The sequence below is a fragment of the Pipistrellus hanaki genome (genome assembly GCF_964339955.1).
Source record: "Pipistrellus hanaki genome assembly, chromosome: 17".
Lineage (NCBI taxonomy): Eukaryota > Metazoa > Chordata > Mammalia > Chiroptera > Vespertilionidae > Pipistrellus > Pipistrellus hanaki.
The window spans coordinates 34,096,550-34,118,424 of record NC_140519.1 but is presented as its reverse complement, the minus strand read 5'-3'; the positions used below and the strand labels follow the sequence as shown (position 1 = coordinate 34,118,424).

The window sequence follows — 21,875 nt, the reverse complement described above, 5'->3', positions numbered from 1 at the left end:
GTCCGGGTTCTGGGGTACCCCAGCCCTCCCTCCGCCCCTGAACGGTGTGGAATGGCTCCGAGCTGTTGCCGGGTATTTCACCGTCCCTTGTGGGATCTCCTTAACGGGGCCTCTGCCTTTACAATAAACTCTCCTCCTCACTAAGGGAAAAGATCAGACCGCTGCCTGACTTACAGCTCTGGGTTGGTGAGTCTGTGTGTGTGAAGGGCGTTTCCGGGTTTATTTCTCTTGTCAGCAGTGGGTGTGTGGTCTGCTGGAGCGTCTGCTCTGCACAACAGGCTGTAGCGCTTCGCTCTCTACACGTTAGAGCCCGTGGTGAGCGCTTGGCCGGCGCCCAAATCAGTGGATAGAACACTGGACATGCAATAAGTCCCCAGTGAGCCAGCATTTGGGGAGAAGAGGATTATAACCGGCCAATTCTTTGGGGAAAACCACTAACGGACCACTGGGCAGCATTTACATTAACTGGGGGCATCATCAAAAGCACCGATGGAGCAAGGCATGGGAGCGCATATGTAACCCCGCCCCAAACACAAACACGATGGATGTCCACTCATCACCGTGCAGCTTGGTTTCACCGCTCTGGTGGGAGAAGCCACAGACGTTACAATCATCCACCACAGAACAGACTCCGCTGTATTCAGGGTGAACGAAGGTTCCAGAGATCCATTTCAGCATCAGTGTACTAGGAGAGCTCTTGCCTGAGTTGAGAAGGCCTAAGGATCTTCGCTGACGCGACAGGCAGGCGGCGCACACACATTTGAGCAAGTGGAGCGAGGACCAGTTCCCAATTATGTGGACAACACTGCAGACCTTAACATTCCCTTGATGTTCACATCCTCATGGTGCCCTGTACTAAATCTGCATCCAAACGGCGTTATGTGTTCAGCTTCCCGTGTTTCACTGAAGTTACGCTAACGTTCATTGATTTTGTTATCAGCAACAGCCAGCAGAATCTACACACAGACCGTATCAGCGAATTTATGAAAGTTAATTAAGACTTGTTAGGGCTGTACACACATGAGAGAGAAATAATTTCTGTCTTAGAGCCACACATCTTTTTTTTTTTTTTTTTCGATCATCACACTCCTCGACTGCAATCAAAACCAATCCTTTGAAAGCAGATCTTACTGCCAGTGCAGTGGATAGGTGTTAGGAGCAAACTCACTCTGTTTAAAATCCATTTACGAGCTGTGTGACCTTGGGTGCGTTACTTAACCTCTCTGGGCCTCCTTTTCCTCGTTTGTAAAACTGGAGATCAGATTTCCCTTTGTAGCACTGACATTAAGGTAAAACGAGTAAAGTGCTCAGATTTTAGCCTGGGACAGTCAGTGCTCAATAAACATTAGTTAAAAAGGTGTTTTAAATCCAATTTCACTGTTACCCAAGCCCACAATTACATGCTCTCCCAGATATTTCCGTCAGTCTCCAGAATAGGTAACAGTCTTAATTTGAGGCTGGGCTGAGACGCTGCAACCCCTTAGATTGTAGCTATAAGCTATTAGAAAAGTACCGCCTTGCCAAGAGGGCTGAAAGTTTCCATAGAACCAAAATCTTCTGTTTTGGGCACTAGAAGTCTAGTTTTTTTGTACTCTATGAAAATATTTCTCAAATGCTTCAGACCTTTTTCTGCCCCCAAATACATCACTTACTGCCAGTTCCACCACTGCAATGACTCAGTCTGTTTCTAGAGCATTAATTACTGCACTAAGTAGCACTTAAACATTTCAATGCTTTTCCGTGGTCTTTTGTCTGCTCTTTCATATTCTCCCGTCTCTTTCCTCATCGGCAGCGTACCAGCTGTCAAACTGTACTCTTGTCACCCTCCTGCAGCAAACATCCCGATTTACGTAAACTGGGATAACGCGACAGGCTAGACTTTCGTTTCAAATAAACATAAGTTCAGTGTAAGAGAGTTTTTAAGGGTTTTCTTGGAAACAAAGTGCATTGAATTCGTGATCTATCTATTTTAAGAGCTACCAATGACCATTATTACAGCGAAATTACTTGTGGATGGGGGAAGGTTAATTAGAGAAAAAGAGGAGACATAAGTACTACTATTTGTAATACTTTAAACAATAATCATAATAAAAAGAAATTCCTTGTGCCAGGTCCAGCATCGGGCACTTCACATTCAGCTATTTAATCTCCACAACAACCCATTGCACAGGTGCCAACCATTAAGTTTCAAGACTAAACCAAGCAGCTGAAGAGCACGCTAGATTTGAACCTCGTATGCTGGAGGTGAGAATCTGGTAGTTAAAAAGCACCCTCTTCTCCACCCTTCTCCTCCCCGCCCCCCCCTCCCCCCCCAAGTAGGACAAGTTAGGTAACCAGGGGAGAAGCCCTGCTAACTCTAAGCTCTCAACTGTCCTTCCTCTAGGCAGCGCCGTTATTGTAAGAATGGCCCCCAGGTAAGCTGTCCAGCTCCCATTTCACGGAACTCACTTTGCAGCGAGCGCGATGCCTGTGATCGCGCAGGGAGGTCTGTCGGCTAAGGGCTGTGTGTGAGAGGACGTCTCTCCACTGAGGGAAGCAGTGGCCAGTCCCTAGCCTAGCAGGTGCCCTTCCGAGTTTCCTAGCAAATGCCTCGGGATGTGGGAGGTTTTTTTTTTTGTTTGTTTGGTTTTTTTTATTTAAAGGAACCACCCTCTGTTATTGCTGCGAAGTTATTGGAGTTCACCTGGCCAGGTTTCCAATTTCAGGAGCCTGGGTGTCACCGGATAAGGGAATACTAACTTGGTTTGGATGCTGATACAATACGGTGGGGTGGCCTCTTTCAAAGGCAGGTCTCAACATTTCAGTGTCTAAGTGTGGATTTCTTGACATTCCAAGTGGCCACAACTATTTGCTCTTGACCTATCCACTTAATTACAGGTGCTGTTTTTTCCACATTTTATTTTTTTTCTTGATTTCAGAGGGGAAGGGAGAGGAAGAGAGATATAGAAAAATCCATGATGAGAGAGAATTATTGATTGGCTGCCTCCTGCATGCTTCCCCCCACCCCCACACCCCCTCACCCTCCACCTGAGGATCGAGTCTGCAACCCAGGCACAGGCCCTGACCAGGAATCAAACCATGACCTCCTGGTTCATAGGTCGATGCTCAGCCACCGAGCCACGCCAGCTGGGCACACATTTTTATTTGTTTAACTTGTGTCACTGTTTCCTTTGCTCTGGAGAAAGCCTTCGGGGCTTGTATTTGTAAAACATTGGCACTGGGTCTTTTTCTTCCAGGGTAAGATATAGCGCTGGCTGAGCAGTAAATCAACATAAACGGAGGCCCAGGAATGCCACTTGATGTAAGCCAACTAAGGCCTTTCCTTTCTGAGTAAAAAAAAAATCTCTGCAGGAAAACTGCAAACTAAATCTAGGAGGAGCACCTGGGCCGAGGAACGTTCCAGCCCCCACTCTCCCCCGATTCCCAGCTGGAATGCCTGCACCTCTCCCTCTTTTCCTTCGTCGGCACTGCAGGCCCGGCTTGTGACACAGTCTTCTTCCTGAAGCCAGAAGCTCCCTAAGAGCAGGCTGGCATTGAGGTCAGCATTGCCACATCTCCCCAGTGCTCCCCCCACAGTAAAAAGGACTCCGCACACACAGTGTGCACTCCATTTCTTAGTGAAGGGTGTATTGGACGCCTCCTTTTAAGTTCTAGAGCACGTGTCAAACACAAGGCCAGCGGGCCAAATCCAGCCCGCCAGGCCTTGCAATGTGGCCCGCACCGCGCTGTCATCACTGCACTCCGCTGTCAGTTTATGACATTGTCAGTTTATGACTGTTCAGTAAACCATTCGGCCCGCGATTTAGGCTGGATTTTAGATTTTGGCCCCTTCTCTGATTGAGTTCGACACCCCTACTCTAGAGAGTCCATATCAACGTCAGCTGAGCTGACTTTGTAGGTAAAAGGAACACATCCAGATCCAACTGGACTGAAGGGATGCTTTCTTTTGCTCTTTGGTGGCAATTTTCCATTAACTCCGCAGAGGCACTGACAGAAGCCAGAGGAACAGAAGGCTTGCTGCCTCGAAGAAGTTCCAGGAGTCCTGCCTGGAGGAGGGCAGGGTTCCCACATGCCCTGTTGGGAAGGTGGTGGGAAGGGGGTGCTTGTGCAGCTCACCTTCCTGAGCCCTTCCTGGCGGCCTGTACCCACTTTCCTTTTCCTTCTGCTTCAGGGACAGTCAGCATTATCAGCTCTTTGGTAACGACCAAAGGGACATTTCAATAACTCCTTTCTGAGGTGCACAGCAGTTTGCCAGAATCTAGAACCAACCTAAAATTAAATGGGCTCCTGTTCTTTATTGTTCAAGGGCCGTGAGCATCGAAGAGACACTAATTGTTTGCTATTTTTAAAAAATATATATTTTATTGATTTTTTTACAGAGAGGAAAGGTGAGGGACAGAGAGCTAGAAACATCAATGAGAGAGAAACATCGATCAGCTGCCTCCTGCAAACCCCCTACCAGGGATGTGCCCGAAACCAAGGTACATGCCCTTGACCAGAATCGAACCTGGGGCCCTTTAGTCCACAGGCCGATGCCCTATCCACTGAGCCAAACCGTTAGAGCTAATTGCTTGCTATTTTAGTAAAATGGTATTGGTTCTAATGAGACAGTTTATTTTTAAAAAGTAGGGCGTGTACCAAGATCAGTTTGGGCTGAGGGGAGAGGGCCACTTGGGGGTGGAGGAGGGGGGACATTTTAACCTGAGAACTCTGTCTTCTTGGGGTCAACAGATGATGTCTCTGTACTTTATAAATTTGGGAGTCATCCAGGGGCCTCATTTCCAGGATTTCCTCTCTTCATATGTATGTGACTGACAGGTTTATTCTGCTGAAAGTTCAGAGAACTATGGGTCAAGGTGCAGATTTTTCTAAATATGAAAAGAGCTTACTGTACAGAATTGAGTCCCATTCAAATGCTCGGACAATGTTTTCAGGGATCGCCTTAGGAATTTTAGGCAACTAAAAATTAAGTTTTAACCTTTGAACTTGGTTAAGTGCCAATAAAAAATATATTTACCCAAGGTCCTTACCTGCTTAGGTGATATGTGATCAAGTTAGAAGCAGTTGACAAAAGTGGTATTTCAGGGTCTGCCTCTGAGAGGCCAGGGTCATTAAACTAGGATTCATAAATCCTAATAAAGGAGATCCATGAAATCTCAGAAATAGTATGCGATATTCTGTGCTTATGGGTATTCTTCTGGAGCATGGGTCCATGACCTTCATAATTCTCACTTCCTTTCTCTCTCTTCCTCTCTCTCTGTCTCTCTGTCTCTCTTCTTCCTCTTTTCCTCCCTCCCTTACTTTTTTTTGTCTCTGCATTTTCTTCATAAAGACCTAGGGCCTTAAACATTCTCAGCAAGTCAAGTGGCTGATCCTTATCAAGTCACTTACCTTCTTCAGGATCCTTATCAAGTCACTTATCTACTTGCTAGGTGTGGATTTTGTGTGCACACGTAGAGTTTGAAGTCTTATGTTAACATGATTATTCTTTATTATAATTATTAAAACAAGGAAGGTCAATGAAAATCTTAACTCCCATTTAAACTTAGTTTGTTCCTTCTGCACCACACTTGTCTCGTGTTTCACTGTTTCCTTGTACTGTTGTTAACCACTGTGAAATGATTTTAGAATGAGCGGTGGATATTTTGGTAGATAATGTGGGGTGGAGAGCAAAAAATGAAATGATTTCAGGTTGCATTCCAACCCTATGTAACTCTCACAATGAAATCTACCTTTTCTGTGCAATCCACGAAGCTGACATTCTTTCCAGCATCATTTTATCTTCTCAAACCCAGAGTCCATCTTTGCTGCCAAGGTCAACAAATGTTGACCAAGCCCCCAATATATACCGACCCCGTGTACTAGGAGAACCGAAAGAGGATTTCAGGGCTCCTCCTCTTAAACTTACATCCCACATGTTCATGAAAAGACACTCATCACCATTCTCCACCAGGGAAATGTAAATTTAAAAGTATAATGAAATACCAATGGACACCCACTGGAATGGCTATCAAAAAAAAAAAAAAAAAAGGTAGGCAATAACAACTGTCAACAAGGATGGATGTGGAGAAATCAGAGCCATCAGACATTGCTGGCAGGGATGTAAAACGGTGCAGCCATTTTGGAAAAACAGTTTGGCAATTCCTCAAAGAGTTAAACATAGAGTTACCACATTTGTCAACAATGTTACTCCTCGCTATACATCCACGAGAAATAAACCCGTGTCCATACAAAAACCCAGACGTGAATGTTCATAACACATTATTCCTAATAGACCCAAAGCAGAATCAACCCAGATGTCCATCGACTGTGAATGGAGAAAGAAGATGCTGTATAGCACAGCACCAAGGCAGGAGATGAGTAACGGGGGAAACTGAGGTAGTACTTACTGGTGAGAGGGTACATGGGGACTCTGTATTCTCCGCTCAGTTTTTCTATAAACTTAAATTTCCTTTTTAAAAAAGTCCATTTAATAATGTGGGTTATCAACATAACAGAATGTCATTGATCCGAATACATGCTAGATGGATGAACCTTGAAAACATCATGCTAAATGAAAGAAGCCAATCACCCAAGGCCGCATATTGTGTGACTGACTCCCTTTGCATGTGCTGCCCAAACAGGCTGACCCATAGACAGAGACTAGGTACGCAGTTGCCAGCGGCCGGGGGAGGGAGAGTGTGCAAGTGACTGCTCCTGGGAACAGGGTTTCTTTTGGGGGTGATACAAACGTTCAGGAACCAGTGGTGATGTTGCACCACGTTTTGAATAGGCTAAAACCCACGGAATTGTGCACTTCCAAGGTGTGGATTTTATGGCACGTGAATTATATGTCAATATTAAGAGGACGACTGAGCTGGGGGAGGGAGGCAGGTCTTGTCCTTGGGTCCTGAGGGGAAGTCAAATTTTGCCACCCCAAATATGCCTTTTGGGGAAATTATTTTTAAGCTGGTTATTTTTAAGAACCAAAAAGAGTCACTTTTCTTTGTCGCCCGCTCACCTGCCTAAAGGAATCTGCAAGGAAAAATCCGCTTTTCCAGGAAGCTATCACCTTCGTATGATATAAACTGAGTGTGGCAGACAGGGAGAAAGTTGCGAAGTCTGTTTGTTAGACTCCCATCTGTGTCCCATTGTTTCTGGGTGGCCTGGCAAGAATTTGTTTAACAAATATTTGCTCCTTTTCGTACACCTGTGAATTGCTTACTTCCCCTTTGAAGTCCTCTTCTTTGTCTGGAAGTGCACAAAGGCCTCAACTGCCTGCTTTGTCCAGGGGGTCCATATGCTTAAGAAACGCCCCGTTTGTACATTTGTTAATACGATTGGTTATTTTCTCCTGTTAATCTGTCTCATGCCAATCTGATTATCAGACCAGCCAGAAGCACATAGAAGAGTAGAAGACAAATTGTTTTTCCTCCCACACAGTACACAAGGTAATGGTTTTATTTCTTGCCCATAATTACATGACATGCTTCACCTCACTGCCTCTGTCCTAAGTATTGAGGATACCCACCTCCCTTTTTACCATATCCATCTTCCTTTTTTCATATGCTGTCTTCCCCACTGCGTATCATTCCTTTTCTTTTTTTTTAATATGATTCCAAAGCAATCGATTATTAACAAATTCATCATGACTCATTTATCAGGAGCCCAGGAAAAAGGGGACTTCTTTTTCACACAGTTTTAAGTTTTGCTCTGAGATTAAATGACACTCTCTTTGGTTGACTAAGTGCAAGATGAAGAATAGTCCATTAAGATGTGCTGTGCACATCAATTATTCAGGAGGAACAAAAGTTGACAGTGATGGAAGAGGATGCCAGCCTTCCCAATGGAAAAGGACACCTGCCAAGCTTTGCCTCCATTGAAATAAAGCTGTCTGTAGCTCCCTGTACAGTAATGTCATCACAAACAAAAGTTAGAAGACAAATGGAAGGAATGAGGACCCATGCAGGCTACTAATCTGTCTTTTCAGGTTCATAAATATGCATAGGATAACTGTGAGTGTTAAAGAAAATAATGCCATTTAGAAGTAGAAGTTGTCTCACAATGCCAGTGCTCATGTCTTTTTACTGTAAGGTTAGAAATTCAGTTCTACTAAAACTATTCACTCATTTACTGTATATATTTCTGGGATATAAAATATTTATTTATATATTGCAAATTCTGAAAATTGACCTTTTCTAATATTCATGGTATTTCATCCAATACAATAATGATCTCTATTTCATTGAATAGTTTTTAGTATTTTGTAATCCTTGAATACATATATATGTGTGTGTATATATATATATATACACACACACACACACACACACACACACACACACACACACATAGACGCACACACATACCAGGAATATTGGTTAATGCGAATTTTTTTTTCAATAGATGGAACTACACATATGTGATATATATGCCATTTGATATATATGCTATTTTGTTGTATTGACAACAAGCTTCAAAACTTCATATGTCAAATTTTCTGAAAGTGTTAACATCATAGATATTTTTATGTTTAAAAATGTGGAATTTATGGCCAAAAAAAAGAGCATTTGTGGGAAGTTTTAATTCATTACTTTATTTTGAAGAAAAGTGTTGCTAAACATTATTGTATACTTTGGGAAGCTTATGGTAAACATGCTCCATCTCAAGATTCTTGCGAACGCTGGTTTAAATGCTTTAAAAGTGATGATTTAGATGGGAAACACGAAGAATGTCAAAGAGAACCGGAAAAGTTTGAAGACCAACAATTACAAGCATTATTGGATGAAGATGCATGTCAAACTCAAAAACAACTTGCAGAAAGATTAAACGTTGCTCAGCAAACAATTTCTGATCATTTACAAGCAATGGGAAAGATTTTAAAGGAAGGAAAATGGGTGCCACATCAACTGAATGAGAGACAAATGGAAAACCGAAAAGTCATCAGTAAAATGTTGCTTCTATGGCACGAAAGAAGGTCCTTTTTGCATGGAATAGTGACTGGAGATAAAAAGTGGATTTATTTTGAGACTCCCAGACTCACAAAAATCATGAATTGATCCAGGTCAACCATCAATATGAACTACAAAGCCAAGTCACTCTGGAAAGACAATGCTCTGCATTTGGTGGGATCAGGAAGGTGTGGTGTATTTTGAGCTTCCAAAACCAGGTGAAACCGTTAATACTGATCGCTACCAACAACACATCATCAATTAGAACCACACTTTGATCATAACACAACCAGAATGGGCCAGAAGACATGGCAAAGTACTTTTGCTTCATGATGACGCACCTTCACATACTTCAAAACTAGTGAAAAGACAGGTTAAAAGATCCTGCCTGGGAAGTATTAACCCACCCGCCGTATTCACCAGACCTTGCTCCTTCAGATTACCACTTATTCTGATCAATGGTACTCGCACTTTCTGAGCAGCACTTCAAAACGTACGAAAAAGTGGAAAATTGGGCCTCTGAATGGTTTGCCTCAAAACAAGAAAAGTTCTATTGGGACGGTATCTGCAAGTTACCTGAAAGATGGGGGAAATGTGTAGCTAGCAATGAACATTACTTTGAATAAAGCACTTCTGATGTTTCTTTTGAAATTATCATGTTTTCTTTGATTGGAAAATCCACATTAATAACTGGTACAATTGGTACATATAATATCATATTCATATTTCTATCTTTAAAAGCAAATAAAATAACCAGGTTTGCAAGTATGCTCAGCCCTAAAGATCTGCATCAAGCTAACCTCTTTTTTTTCATAATTTGTGGTCACTTTAGATGGTAACTTTCTAATATAATTTATGTTGGGATTAATTATAGTGTTTAAATGTCTACTAGATCATCCAGTTTACATTTCTTCAACGTTGCTCCATCTTCTATGTCTTTATAATGTGCTCATATCACTATAATTTCTCAATTTTTAACAACTAGTGTAGAAAAATATTCCACTCTTGGTCCCACATCCTTTTTGAAAACAGATGTTTCTGGGTTCTAGGTGCAGCATTAGTGTTCCCTGTCTTGACATACAGGTGTTTCTTTTCAAGTGTGAAATCACCACAGTCATACTACGCTGATCACAACATACGTATAAGCGCATTTACCTGGCTTCACAAGGCCTGACTTGGGTTCCTTCTTATATCGAGCTGACTGGATGCTTCCCTCGCCAACCATTCCAACTGTGCATTTCTTCCTGGTAAAGTCTTCATCACTTCCAGGGCGAAAGCCAACAGGACTGTTTCCAGTATCCGAGGGCGTCTTCACAGGAGACACAGACTGGCTACTAGGACAGCCAGTGTCATCTGGAAGACAGGAACCAAGAAGTGTTCAGTGAGGAGGAGGAAACCAATGATAGCCAAGAGAAACATACAGTGAGCCGTGCACATATGCGCTCACGCACGTGTGTACACACACACACACACACACACACACACACACACACTTTGCTTATCAAGCAAACGCCTGTAAATGACTCTCCTTTTGTTTTCCATATTTTGGTCAATCATTTTAACAGAGAAAATATCAATGATCAAACCAAAAAACTTACATGCATATATGCATAACCCATGGACGCAGACAATAGTGTAATAAAGGCCTTAGGGGGAGATGGGTGTGGGATAGAGGGGGTCAATGGGGAATTGGACATTTGTAATACTTTCAACAATAAAGATAAATAAAATAAATAAAAAATATCAATGATCAAAAAACACATTTTAAGGCAATACCTTATAAGCTTTTTGGATTACAAATATTTCTGTAACATTCATGCTCTCAAAACCTAAAGGTTTGTCTCTTTTTAACACATTAGGTAATCTACGTTTGGGTCATAAATGGCCATGGATTTTTGATGGGGTTAGTAAAAATTCAGCACAGCAACCTGAATCCTTAATGGGAACGCTTCAGAGTTGTCTGTTTTAGGAAAAAAAGTGACTTGAAAATTATTGACCACACCCAGTTTTTGATCACTAACTTGGCCCATCATTTGGTTAACAGGATGAGAGATAAAGAGAGCCGGCATTGTGAGTTCTAGGAAGCAGAGAGAAGTGGTCCTGTTTTATTATTATGTACACCCAAAAGTATATTGATTAGTATCTTGTAGTCTGGGGTAAACAGGTAAAATGAATTTTGATGCTCAAAACGTTCTCTTAACTTTCAAGTTACAGATTATTACCACTGTCATTATTATAAATGAATATGCATAATGGGAAGTGACCTGTGTAGACGCCTATTCAGCAAACAGGAAAGTTGTGCTGCTGACTCCTATAAGTGCTTTCCACATTTATTAAATATTTATGATGGTTGGCTAATTCATGTATACTTGGATGAGGAGAACTTTATAGGAATTTAATGCAAATCAATATTACTTAAAAGTATGTCCACTCAAACTAATCAATCAGTGGTCATTTTCATTACTAAATATATCTTTGTTATACAAACATATTTTGATGCCAAAGTTACCTTAGTAACTAGTTAGACAAAAGAAGAAGAAGAAGACGACGACGACGACATTTAGTACAACTTTTAGTAGAAGTATTATATTTTTATGAATATTAAAGGAACTAAAAATAATTTGCCATCTATGAAAATCTATCATAAAACTCCATAGCTTGACTAAAACAGAAATAGAACTAAGCCTGAATAAAATATACCAATTGTCTGAATTTAGAATCCATCCAAAGAGAACTGCCATTGCTTCATTTTTGGCCTTCATTTAAGATTTTGTTATGAAATAGCCTAGTTCCTGGAATAAGTGAACTTGGTACTAGTAAAATGATTTATTTCTCCTAATATCCTTAAAAAAAAAACAAAAAAAAAAAACACTTTTGGATACAGTGTACATAGGACCTCAATAGTCCACTCTGGAAGTGAATGGTGCTTGGAGCATTGTCTGTGCCTTCTGCCTTTGCTGCTCTTTGCAATGTGCTGTGTTCTTCCTGAACTCTTGGATTACAGAATGATGAGAACCCTTCTTGGCTGCTACTGTTCAGCTATTTCATGGCTTATTGTCCCTGCCTCTCTCTTCCATTTGCAGGTCCCGTGTTTCACCCCGAAGAAATCTGAGCTCCTTCTCTGAAGGTGCAAAGCCATTACTCACACTGATTCCAGCGCTTTGACAAGGCTCAACAGGTCTGCACATCGCCTCAGGAGAGTCTCTCCTTAAGTCCTCTCCAAAAGAAGACAAACCCAAAGAAATGAGGCCTACTCATTCAAAATTACCCATTGCCTTGAAAGCCATTTCTTTATGAGTCCAGTTCCATAAAATACTTCTTTAGAAAGAGAGATGGCCCAAATAAATACAAATCAATGCTTCAGATTTTTGACCCTAAAATGTAATTTTTTCTCAGAAAAATCTTAGACTCAAAGTGACACTATTAAGCAATTGCTGGTATTGAGAAACTATCAAAGTATGCTTCAAATAAACAGAAAGCATATGTGTTCTGTTTGGTTCTATTATCATTCTTGTTAAAGTGAAATAAGAGTATGTTCACACCATGTCTTCAGTGCTGGTAATGTCAAGGATTAAGTGCTATGTCTTATTAAAAACTAGAGGCCCAATGCACAAAATTTGTGCAGGGGGATGATGTCCCTAAGCCCAGCCTGCACCCTCTCTAATCTGGGATCCCTCTTACAATCTTGGACTGCTGGCTCCTAACCACTCGCCTGCTTGCATTATTGCCCCTAACCACTCTGCCTGCCATCTACAATAGATAGCCCCCTAACCATTCCCCTGCTGACCTGATTGACACCTAACTACTCCCCTGTCAGCATGATTGTCCCCAACTGCCTTCCCCTATGGAGCTGAGGGGGCTGGGGAACTGAGGCTGGATAAGGCAGGGCTGAGGGGGCCGGGCACATCCATAGCCATGAAAATCTGTGAGTTAGAGAAGCTGGGACATTTGCCTGTTTTGTCTAGTGGGACCAACACTAACAAAGGAATCTGGCTTTGCAAAGGGCAGGGCCATACATTTTCCTACCACGGAGAGCACGCTTCAAGTTATGCAAAGGAAGGCCAAAGCCAGGGCAACAGAACTTCCCATACGGGTGGGCTATCTCATCACCAGTGACACCTGCGGTATTTTCCTCCACGCAGCACTGAAGGAGTGGTGATTTTTTTCAACGTCATGTCTAAGGCCCCCTTTCCACTCTCCCCCTTCCCTCTTCTTCCTCCTACTCTTTTTTTTATCTTCCTGGTCACAGTTGGAGGCTGATCACCAGTCCAGATAAAGATAATTGTCCTTTCCAAAAGTCTATGTATGCTGAGAATAGTGGAGACAAGTTGATGTTCTCTGGCTGCTCAGGCCTAATCTACCATGAGCCAAGCTGCGTGTGGATCAAGCACATATTGAAGAGATTTATTTCTTGAACCGGCTTGGGATAAACCCTTTGCCCTTGCCTTGTTTCTTGCTGCTACCTTGATTCCTGAATTTGTCCTGTAGAATCCAGAGATTTATAATGATAGGTTTGTGCAAAGAATTTATCAGTGAAAAGTAGTTCTACCAGGATTCCACGAGGCTACTGTCTCTGGGCAGGAAATGGCAGAAATCCAGAATGATCTACCCCCAGAGTGTGAGTTGTTCCACATTTCCAGAAGAGTGCCAGAGAAAAGCACGAGCATTTTAGTCTGGTTTTGGCACAAAGACTTTAGGAAGAGGGTGTAGAAGGCTGTCTGCATTGGAGAGGGAGAAGCTTTTTTGGTTTTTTTTAAACACATAGAGGCACATGTGCACACATCCACTCACACACCAGCTCTTACATGGCTGAGTTTTTACACTTCTTTCTCTGTTATTCATGGTAAGAATAACTCCATACACACACACACACACACACACACACACACACACCAGAACCACATTCCATACTTTACACAATGTGTGATACATTTAAAAATATAGGATGAGCGGAAACTGGTTTGGCTCAGTGGATAGAGCGTCGGTTTGCGGACTGAGAGGTCCCAGATTCGATTCTGGTCAAGGGCATGTACATTGGTTGTGGGCGCGTCCCCAGTGGGGGACGTGCAGGAGGCAGCTGGTCGATGTTTCTCTCTCATCAATATTTTTGGCTCTCTATCCCTCTCCCTTCCTCTCTGTAAAAAATCAATAAAATATATTAAAAAATAAATAAAAATAAAAATACAGGATGATTTTTTTTCATGGGGTCATCGTTTAAAATCCCACTTACAAGGGCCAATGGTGAAACTCAGGTAAAAGTGAGCCTCACCAAGGCCACACCTAAAGGACCACCATCTACAGTGAAGGAGACACATTTACATGTCTTCCCGGATTGACATTAAGGGCTAAGTTATTTTGCTGTTGTTGTCCTTGTTTATTTGCTTTGAACCTGTCAATATGCAGGACTGAGAATAATAGAAAGAATATTCCCAGATCCAGGAACCCCCAGAAGTTGAGGTCTAACTAAAGCGTTGCAAGAGATATACCTACCCACTAGTGTCCAAACTGTTGTTAAAGGAAAAAAATGTAAGGTCTACAAAGACAGATGGGAAAACCAAGCACCACTCATATGTGGAATCAAAATGGACAAAATAAATTGATGAACAAAATAGATCTAGAGACACAGAAGCATAGAACAGACTAATGAATCTCAGAGGGAAGCGGGGGCAGGGTGGGGAGAGATTAACCAAAAAACTTATGTGCCTAGATGCATAACCCAGGGGCACAGACAATAGTATGAAGGCTTGGTGGGGGTGGGGGGGGTAATTGGTAAAGGGAGGTGGGTGTGGGTGGAGGTGGTCAAAGAGAGGAAAAAGGGGGACATCTGTAATACTTTCAATAAGAAAGAGAATATTTAAAAATTGCTTATCTATTTTTCCTCTTTGCATACATTACAGCTCTTTAAAAATATGGGGTATAATTACTCCACTTACAGTTCTGAAAAAGATGTGCATATCTTTTAAAATAATTTCAACTTTATTTTAAATGCAGTAGAAGAACTTATTAGTAAAGAAAATCTGTTGGGGTTGTTAAAATTTTAACTTAATCTTTTTATTGTTAAAGTAGTAATTCTCATTGTGGAAAATCTGGAGTGCAGAAAAGTGCAAAGCGCTAAAGAAAAAATACGGAGGTAGTATTTTCCTATAATAGTACCAGCAACAAAAATATTTAACCATTTGGATATTTCTTATTAATCTTTTCTTAGATTCATATATGGCTGTATCTGGTTGCTTGCTTTTTGTTTTGCTAAAATTTCAACATATATTATAGACAGTTTTATTACTCTGCTACTGACCATTTCTCTCTGGAATTTGTTAGGCTAGAAAGCAAGCTATTAATGACTAACAGGAGCCAACACAAAGGGGTCCCAGTTGACCAAAGATGGAATAATTTGGGCATGAAAAAGAATAATAAATGCTACCGACTGATAACCATTGAATATTTAAAAAAAAATCCGAGTTCACAGGCATACAGAAAAGCAAAACTAAAGAGAGAGAAAATATCCCTTTCACTCACAAGAATCCCAACCCAATGGAAATCATGGGAGGTGAGCCAGAAACCATGCTTATGTTGAAATTTGTTAATTGATTTTTAGGGGGAGAGAGAGAGAGGAGGGGGAAAGAGAGGGAGAGAGGACGAGAGAGAGAGAGAGAGAGAGAGAGAGAGAGAGAGAGAGAGAGAGAGAAGAGAGAGAGAGAGAGCGCAATATTAGGGAGAAATATCAATTGATTGCTTCCCATACTAGACTGACCTGGGATTGAATCCACAACCTAAGTATGTGCCCAGCCGAAGAATAGAACCTGAAACCTTTTGGTGTATGGGACGACATCAACTGCGCACCCAGCCAGGGCTATTTTGTAATTATGTCGAATTAAATTATCTGGGCAACCAACATAATCGATACAGTAGAGGGATTAGTACCCACGAAGTATTCTGATTATCACCAACAATAGAGTAGCACAACAGACGTCAGGTACCGTCTGATGGAATGGGAGGTGAAGCCCTCAGCACTCCCCATGAAGTATTCTCACCACAAAACATTCCCCCCGAATCTATCCAACTTTCAAAGCTAATGTCCACCTTATGAAATATATGGAGAAGGAAATAATGAGTTAAATCGGGGCTTGGTGAACTTATAGCCTGCAGGGCCACTGGTGAAACTCAGGTAAAAGTGAGAATGGTAGAAAGCTGTTTGCTTTTGTAATAGAATACCACTGAAACACAGCCATGCCCAATCCTCTGCACGTTCCCTGTGGCTTCCAAGCTCACAATGGCAGGGCTGAACAGCTGTGACAGAGATCATCTGGCCAGCAAAGGCGGAAGAGTCGCTGTCTGGTCCTTTACAGAAAAAGACTGTTGGCCTCCGGGCTAAAGGATGCCATGAGGAAGCAAAGAGACACTTTTGAGACAATTAGGGCTATTTCACTGTTCTCCATCATCAGGGAATTATGGTAATTGTGTTAGTAGTGAAAATGGCACCATGATTATGTAAGAAATTGTCAATTAAAAAAAAAGAAAGAAATGCATGATGATGTATGTAGGTAGGCACAATATGACACGATGACTGGAGTTTTGCTTTAAAATGCTTCAGCAAAGTAAAAAAGAAAGGGAAAAAGGGAATAGATGTGGCTAATACGATGATATCCTGCTGTTGTTTAATGTGGAAAAAGCGAATAAGCAGCATATTGGGAATCACTGCCTTATTCTCTCTGCTTTTAAGTACATTTTACCAAGTTTGAAAATATTTTATAAAAAATGTTAAAAGAGCAAAATAGATGTAAACATTGCATTTAAAAAAAATCAATTTCTCCTTCTGGGATACTTTAGGTTGTTTCTAACTTTCTCACTATTATTAAAGTTTAATAACATTTTCACAGATAAATATTTGGTCAAGTTTTTTTTTTTTTTATCATCTTAAAGAATTCATCTCTAAAAATAGTGGAATTACAAAGACTTCCAAGAAGTTTGAGCCAACTTACATTCCTATATTATTGTATGAGAGTATCCCATTTATTAAATTCTGATCAGTATTGAATATGATTCTGCTTGCACTTTTGCCGAGTTAATAATGGAAAATGTATTTCTGATGTTTCAGTTCACATATATTTAGTTATCAGTGAGGCTTCCTGTCTTTCACATGTTCACTGGACTTTTTACTTATTCTATGAATCGTTCATGTCCATGGACAACTTTTCTCTAAAGTGTTAAGATTTTCTTCCTGGCCTGGAAGAAATCCTTGCATGTGAAAGGCATTAGCCCTTTGTCATCTCTCATCCAGTTTGTTGTTTGCTTTTAACTTTATAATCTTTTTTATTTTTAAGCATTTTTATATTTCTAGTTGCCAAATCTCTTCATATTTTTCCTTTGATTTCTTCTAGTGGTTTAATGCTTACACTCTTTTTCTCTACCCAAATCAACCAAATTTTATATATTCCTTATTCTACCTTTTTATAACTTACCTTTTCATTTAAATTTAGTCCTTTTTGATAAGGTTAGATAGGTACATTATTTTTTTTAATTTTTAGAAAAATTTCCCTTTCCATATTACTGTGCAATGTTTCTCTGATGAAATTCTATAACAATGAATGTTTTTTTGCAAAGTAAAAAAAAAAAAAATCTACATATATTCTTAAATCTACATTTTAAAATATTGGGATATTTTAAATATACCTAATTTCCCAACTTTTAACCAAAATGTCTAACAAACAGGGCTGTGAGCACATTTGGTGGCAATTATGATGACTAAGTCCCTATTTACTCTCTTTGAATCAATTACATTCAAGAACAAAACACTAAGTTCTACATGTAAAATATTTCTTTAAAATACAAGAAACATCTCTAAGACTTCTGGTTCTAAATTTTTTAATTTAGATCTCGGAGCTCATTACTGAACTAAACAATTCCAGAAGACGTTCTTAAAAAAATAACAGGCAGAGGAAAACGTGGTTTTGCACTATAATGTCTTTTGAAACATTCAGTTATGATTTGATGCTATTCAATGTTCAGCTGCACATTTTGAGGAAAAATCTTTGCTATTTTAAGGAAACATTACTTAAACCTATATGGAAATTAAAATTGATTCTCGTGAACGACAGTAATGTTTACTGGCTATTTATTCATCCATTCAAATATATATTGGGTAACTACCATGTGTCAGGCACTGTTATATGTATTATTATTCTTACTACTTTAGATACTGAGATTTTTTTAAGATAATCTGATAAAGACATAAAATGCCACAGTTTACACTCACTGTTGATCTGAACCCTGTGAAATACCACAAACCACTCAAATGCACTGAAGAGGTACAGTAAGAAAATAATTAAAAAGCACTGACTCTAGGTAAGGTGAGAAATGTAACATTTGTTAAGTAGTTATCACATGGCACGAACACTACTTTTTATCCTATAACGTAATAATATCTTATTTTATAGGTAGGAAAACAGAGGTTAAGCATTTCAGTCACACATCTACTAAGTAACTGACTCAGGGTTTGTCTAAATGTTACCAAGTCCTTGTTTTCCTAACTACCAAAAGCTAGCTGTTTTCTAAAATGTTCTATGCCTTTGTTTCAAGAGGAAACAGCAGCAATTTGGGGAATGCTCAAATCAAAAACAGACAAAGGAAGCTGTTAAAAGGAGCCATCCCATAATAAGCAGACCACAAAAATCCGAGGCAAGAAACTCTAGATGTTTCCAGTTTTCCAGTAGTCTTGCTTCAAGACAGTAATCATATAAATGCTTGCCATTCAAATAGTTTTTGCATTCTAGTTTCCAATAGCAAAATTTGAACTTCCACTCATTTAATTTTAGAATCTTTTTGGAGTGAGAATTCACAAGTCTATAAGGCTCTACACTAATTTGGCTGTAGAACTATACAATGAAACACTACCCAATTACCAATGTTGAGGTGTAAGAATCTCATTACCTATCCATCCATTCATCTATTCTTTCCACATATAATTACTGACTTCCTGTATCAGGTAATCTTCTAGATATTAGGGATGTAATGACAATCAAGACTCTACAATCCTTGTCGTCAAGGAGTTCACATTCTAGTGGTGGAGAGAGACATTTAATAAACAAGTAAAAAATACACAAAGGCCCTAACTGGTTTTGCTCAGTGGATAGAGCATCGGCCTGCAGACTCAAGGGTCCCAGGTTCGATTCCGGTCAAGGGCATGTACCTTGGTTGCGGGCACATCCCCAGTAGGGAGTGTGCAAGAGGCAGCTGAATCGATGTTTCTCTCTCATCAATGTTTCTAACTCTCTATCCCTCTCCTTTCCTCTCTGTAAAAAAAAAAAAAATCAATAAAATATATATATTTAAAAATAGGAAAAAAAAAATACACCGAGAAGGTATTTTGATTGTGATGTACTTACTGTTAACGAACAAACTGGGTGATAGTAGAAAGACTATCGAGGTGGGAGGTGGAAAGATACTTCATTAGAAAGGTTGCCAAGGAAGGCCCTGACGAGGCCATTTTAGCTGAGACTAAAACATGAGAAGAAGCCAGTCCTGGAAAAGGCAGGGGAGAGAACTGCAGGCAGGGAAGGCAACGAGGAATTTGGTGCATTGAAGAGACAGAAAGAAACCCAGGGAGATAGACAGGAGAAAAGGATTGATGACGAGTATGTGCAGGACTGTGGCCAGGAATGCTACATGCATAGCAAGCGCAGTGGAAGCCACGGCATGCATTAGGCAGATGACAGCAATGCTGTTTGTGGAGAAGTCTGTACGAGTGGTAATCTATCTAGCTAATACTTACTGAGTGCTCCTAAGTACCAGGCATGTTTTAAACACTTAACACCGACCTCAACATCTAATATCCCCTTGAGATCGGCACAAACATCATCCTGCTGTGCAGAGGGCGCGAAATGCCAGCACTCGAGTTTGAACCACCTGCCTAGGTCACAGCCGGGAAGTGGCAGAGCCAGGGCATGGATCAAACAGGCTGACTCTAGAGCCTCCTTCTTAACCATATGCCCTGTGGACGCTTCAGGAGTGAAAACACAGAAGCAAATAAACCCAGGAGGAGGCCACTGCCATCGTAGAAGTGTGAGATGAGGGTGGTCTGACTAGGGAAGTAGCACTAAACAATGAATAAGAGAAATGTAGATGGATTTGGGATAGCTTTTTGAAAACATAATGGAAAGCATTCATTTGTGGTCATGAAAAATAGAAGGGACAAAGAGTGTCTGCTAGGTTCTTTGCGTCAACAACAAGGACCGTGGTGGTCATTGGTGAGCAGGGGGTGAAATCAAGACTTCTGTTTTTGATCATGTTAAAGCTGAGGCACAAATCATCCACAACTTTGGAGATATCAAATAGGCAGTTAGATACGTGAGCCCGAAGCTCAAGGGAGAGGTCAGGTAGCATCACCATCCTACAAGTGAAGTATTTACGGATGTGAATCCTGGAGGTTGGAGGGTGAGGGGAGAACAAGAAAAGAGGGCAGAGGACCGGGTGTGGGGCATTATCCCCTTGTAGGGACAAGGAGGTGGGTGTGAAGGCAGCAAAGGTGACTTAGGACTGAGATGAGAGGCAGGAGGCAAATACCTCCCAAGGCAGAGGCTTGTTCAACTGTGCTGATTTTTGCTGAGAAGTTGAGGAAAATAAACGCAGACAAGAGAATGTTACCGGATTTTGCCAACATGGTCCCTCACAGGCTTAACAAGGGCAAATTATGGAGACAGGATTTTGGAGAAGGTTTGCTCTGAAAAGGGGCAGAGAAATAAGATGGCAGTTGCAAGCTGATGAGGGGGTCCGAGGGGGCTTATTTTGTACAAACGATGTGTGTACTTGAGCACAGGTGTGTGCTGACGGCCATTCAAATGAAGCGCCCCCACTAAGACAGGCAACCTACCTCCACAGAAATACAGCGGAGAGGGACGTCATTATTTAAGGACGGTCTCCCTGGTTTCTTGGAGACAAAATAATCGTTTGACATAGAAACATTCCCGGGATTTCTGAGCTATTTTGGAGCCCTGAGTGCTCCCATCAGTCATCCTGGCGCAGCCCCGCAGCGCAGGAGGAAGTGAAGAAATGAAGTGAGGGATGGGGAGGGGAGGGGCCCTCTCTTTTCCTTCCTAGAACTCCTGTTCTCTCTGAAACCAGGCCTCGCCTCGGTCTCCCTACCAAGGGTCCGAGTTGCGTTAGCAGCCACAGGAAAAGGAATCTGGAGAGGAAAGCGGCGTGGTTCACATATGTCATGTGGTGTGAGTAAGGAATCTATCCAACTTTGGGGCGGGAGCTGCCGATGCTGACATTGGGGAGCAGGTTGCCTCCAGCATTGCCAGGAGACGGGCGAGCCCGGCAACGGTGGTGGTGGTGGGGTGCAAGCCTCTATTCCTCTTGCTCTTTCTTTCCTAGGGTGTGATCTTTACAAAATAAGCATGTTGCTAATCCTTCCGACTTCCCACCTTCTTAGCAGTATGAGCTCATTTGCCATTTCCAAGCCATGCCTTTGCAAAGACTCAGTTTTTCTTTCTTTCTTCCTTTTTTTTTTTTTTTTTGGTTTTGTTTTTACAGCGTGGGTTTTGTTTTACTTCAGGTTCCTTGGCAGGAGACTATGGCAGAGAGGGAGAGGGAGAGGCAGGGAGAACTGGCAAGCTGGGATAGCTTATTCTCCAGAAAACCTTACAACAAGGAAATGCCAAACCACTCCGAGGACACCGGAGTTACAGTTGGCTCCCTTCTGGAAATGTAACTATAGCCACACCCCATCTCTTTTCCCCACCCTGACAAGCTGAAGATGGTGACTGTCCACAGGAATAAAGGTGGGAGAAGGCTGAGGAAAAACACAACGCTCATCACACAGTCTGGGTGCTCCCTACAGTTGTGTGTGTGCTTTTTTTTTTTTTTTTTTCTATTTGGACAAAGAATTGTTTTAGATGACCTATGTGTTATCATGGACCTTACTTCATTTTAAAGGAAGGAACGAAG

The 21,875-nt window shown here is 41.3% G+C and overlaps 1 protein-coding gene and 1 long non-coding RNA gene across 7 annotated transcripts in view; both read right to left on the bottom strand.

The window, feature by feature from the left end:
* Positions 1-21,875, bottom strand: part of SYBU (syntabulin) — a 73,098-nt gene that overhangs the window by 37,438 nt on the left and 13,785 nt on the right. For all 6 annotated transcript variants that reach the window (XM_084864463.1, XM_084864456.1, XM_084864457.1 and 3 more), the window contains one exon: positions 10,086-10,283. In XM_084864463.1, coding sequence (XP_084720589.1) covers positions 10,086-10,283 — 198 coding nt within the window. The remainder of the gene's footprint in view (positions 1-10,085; positions 10,284-21,875) is intronic.
* LOC311611923 lies at positions 2,606-10,077 on the bottom strand. The gene is made up of 2 exons (XR_014793182.1): positions 3,857-10,077; positions 2,606-3,650 (listed from the first exon to the last, which is right to left on the bottom strand). It is a non-coding gene; the product is annotated as an uncharacterized lncRNA (long non-coding RNA).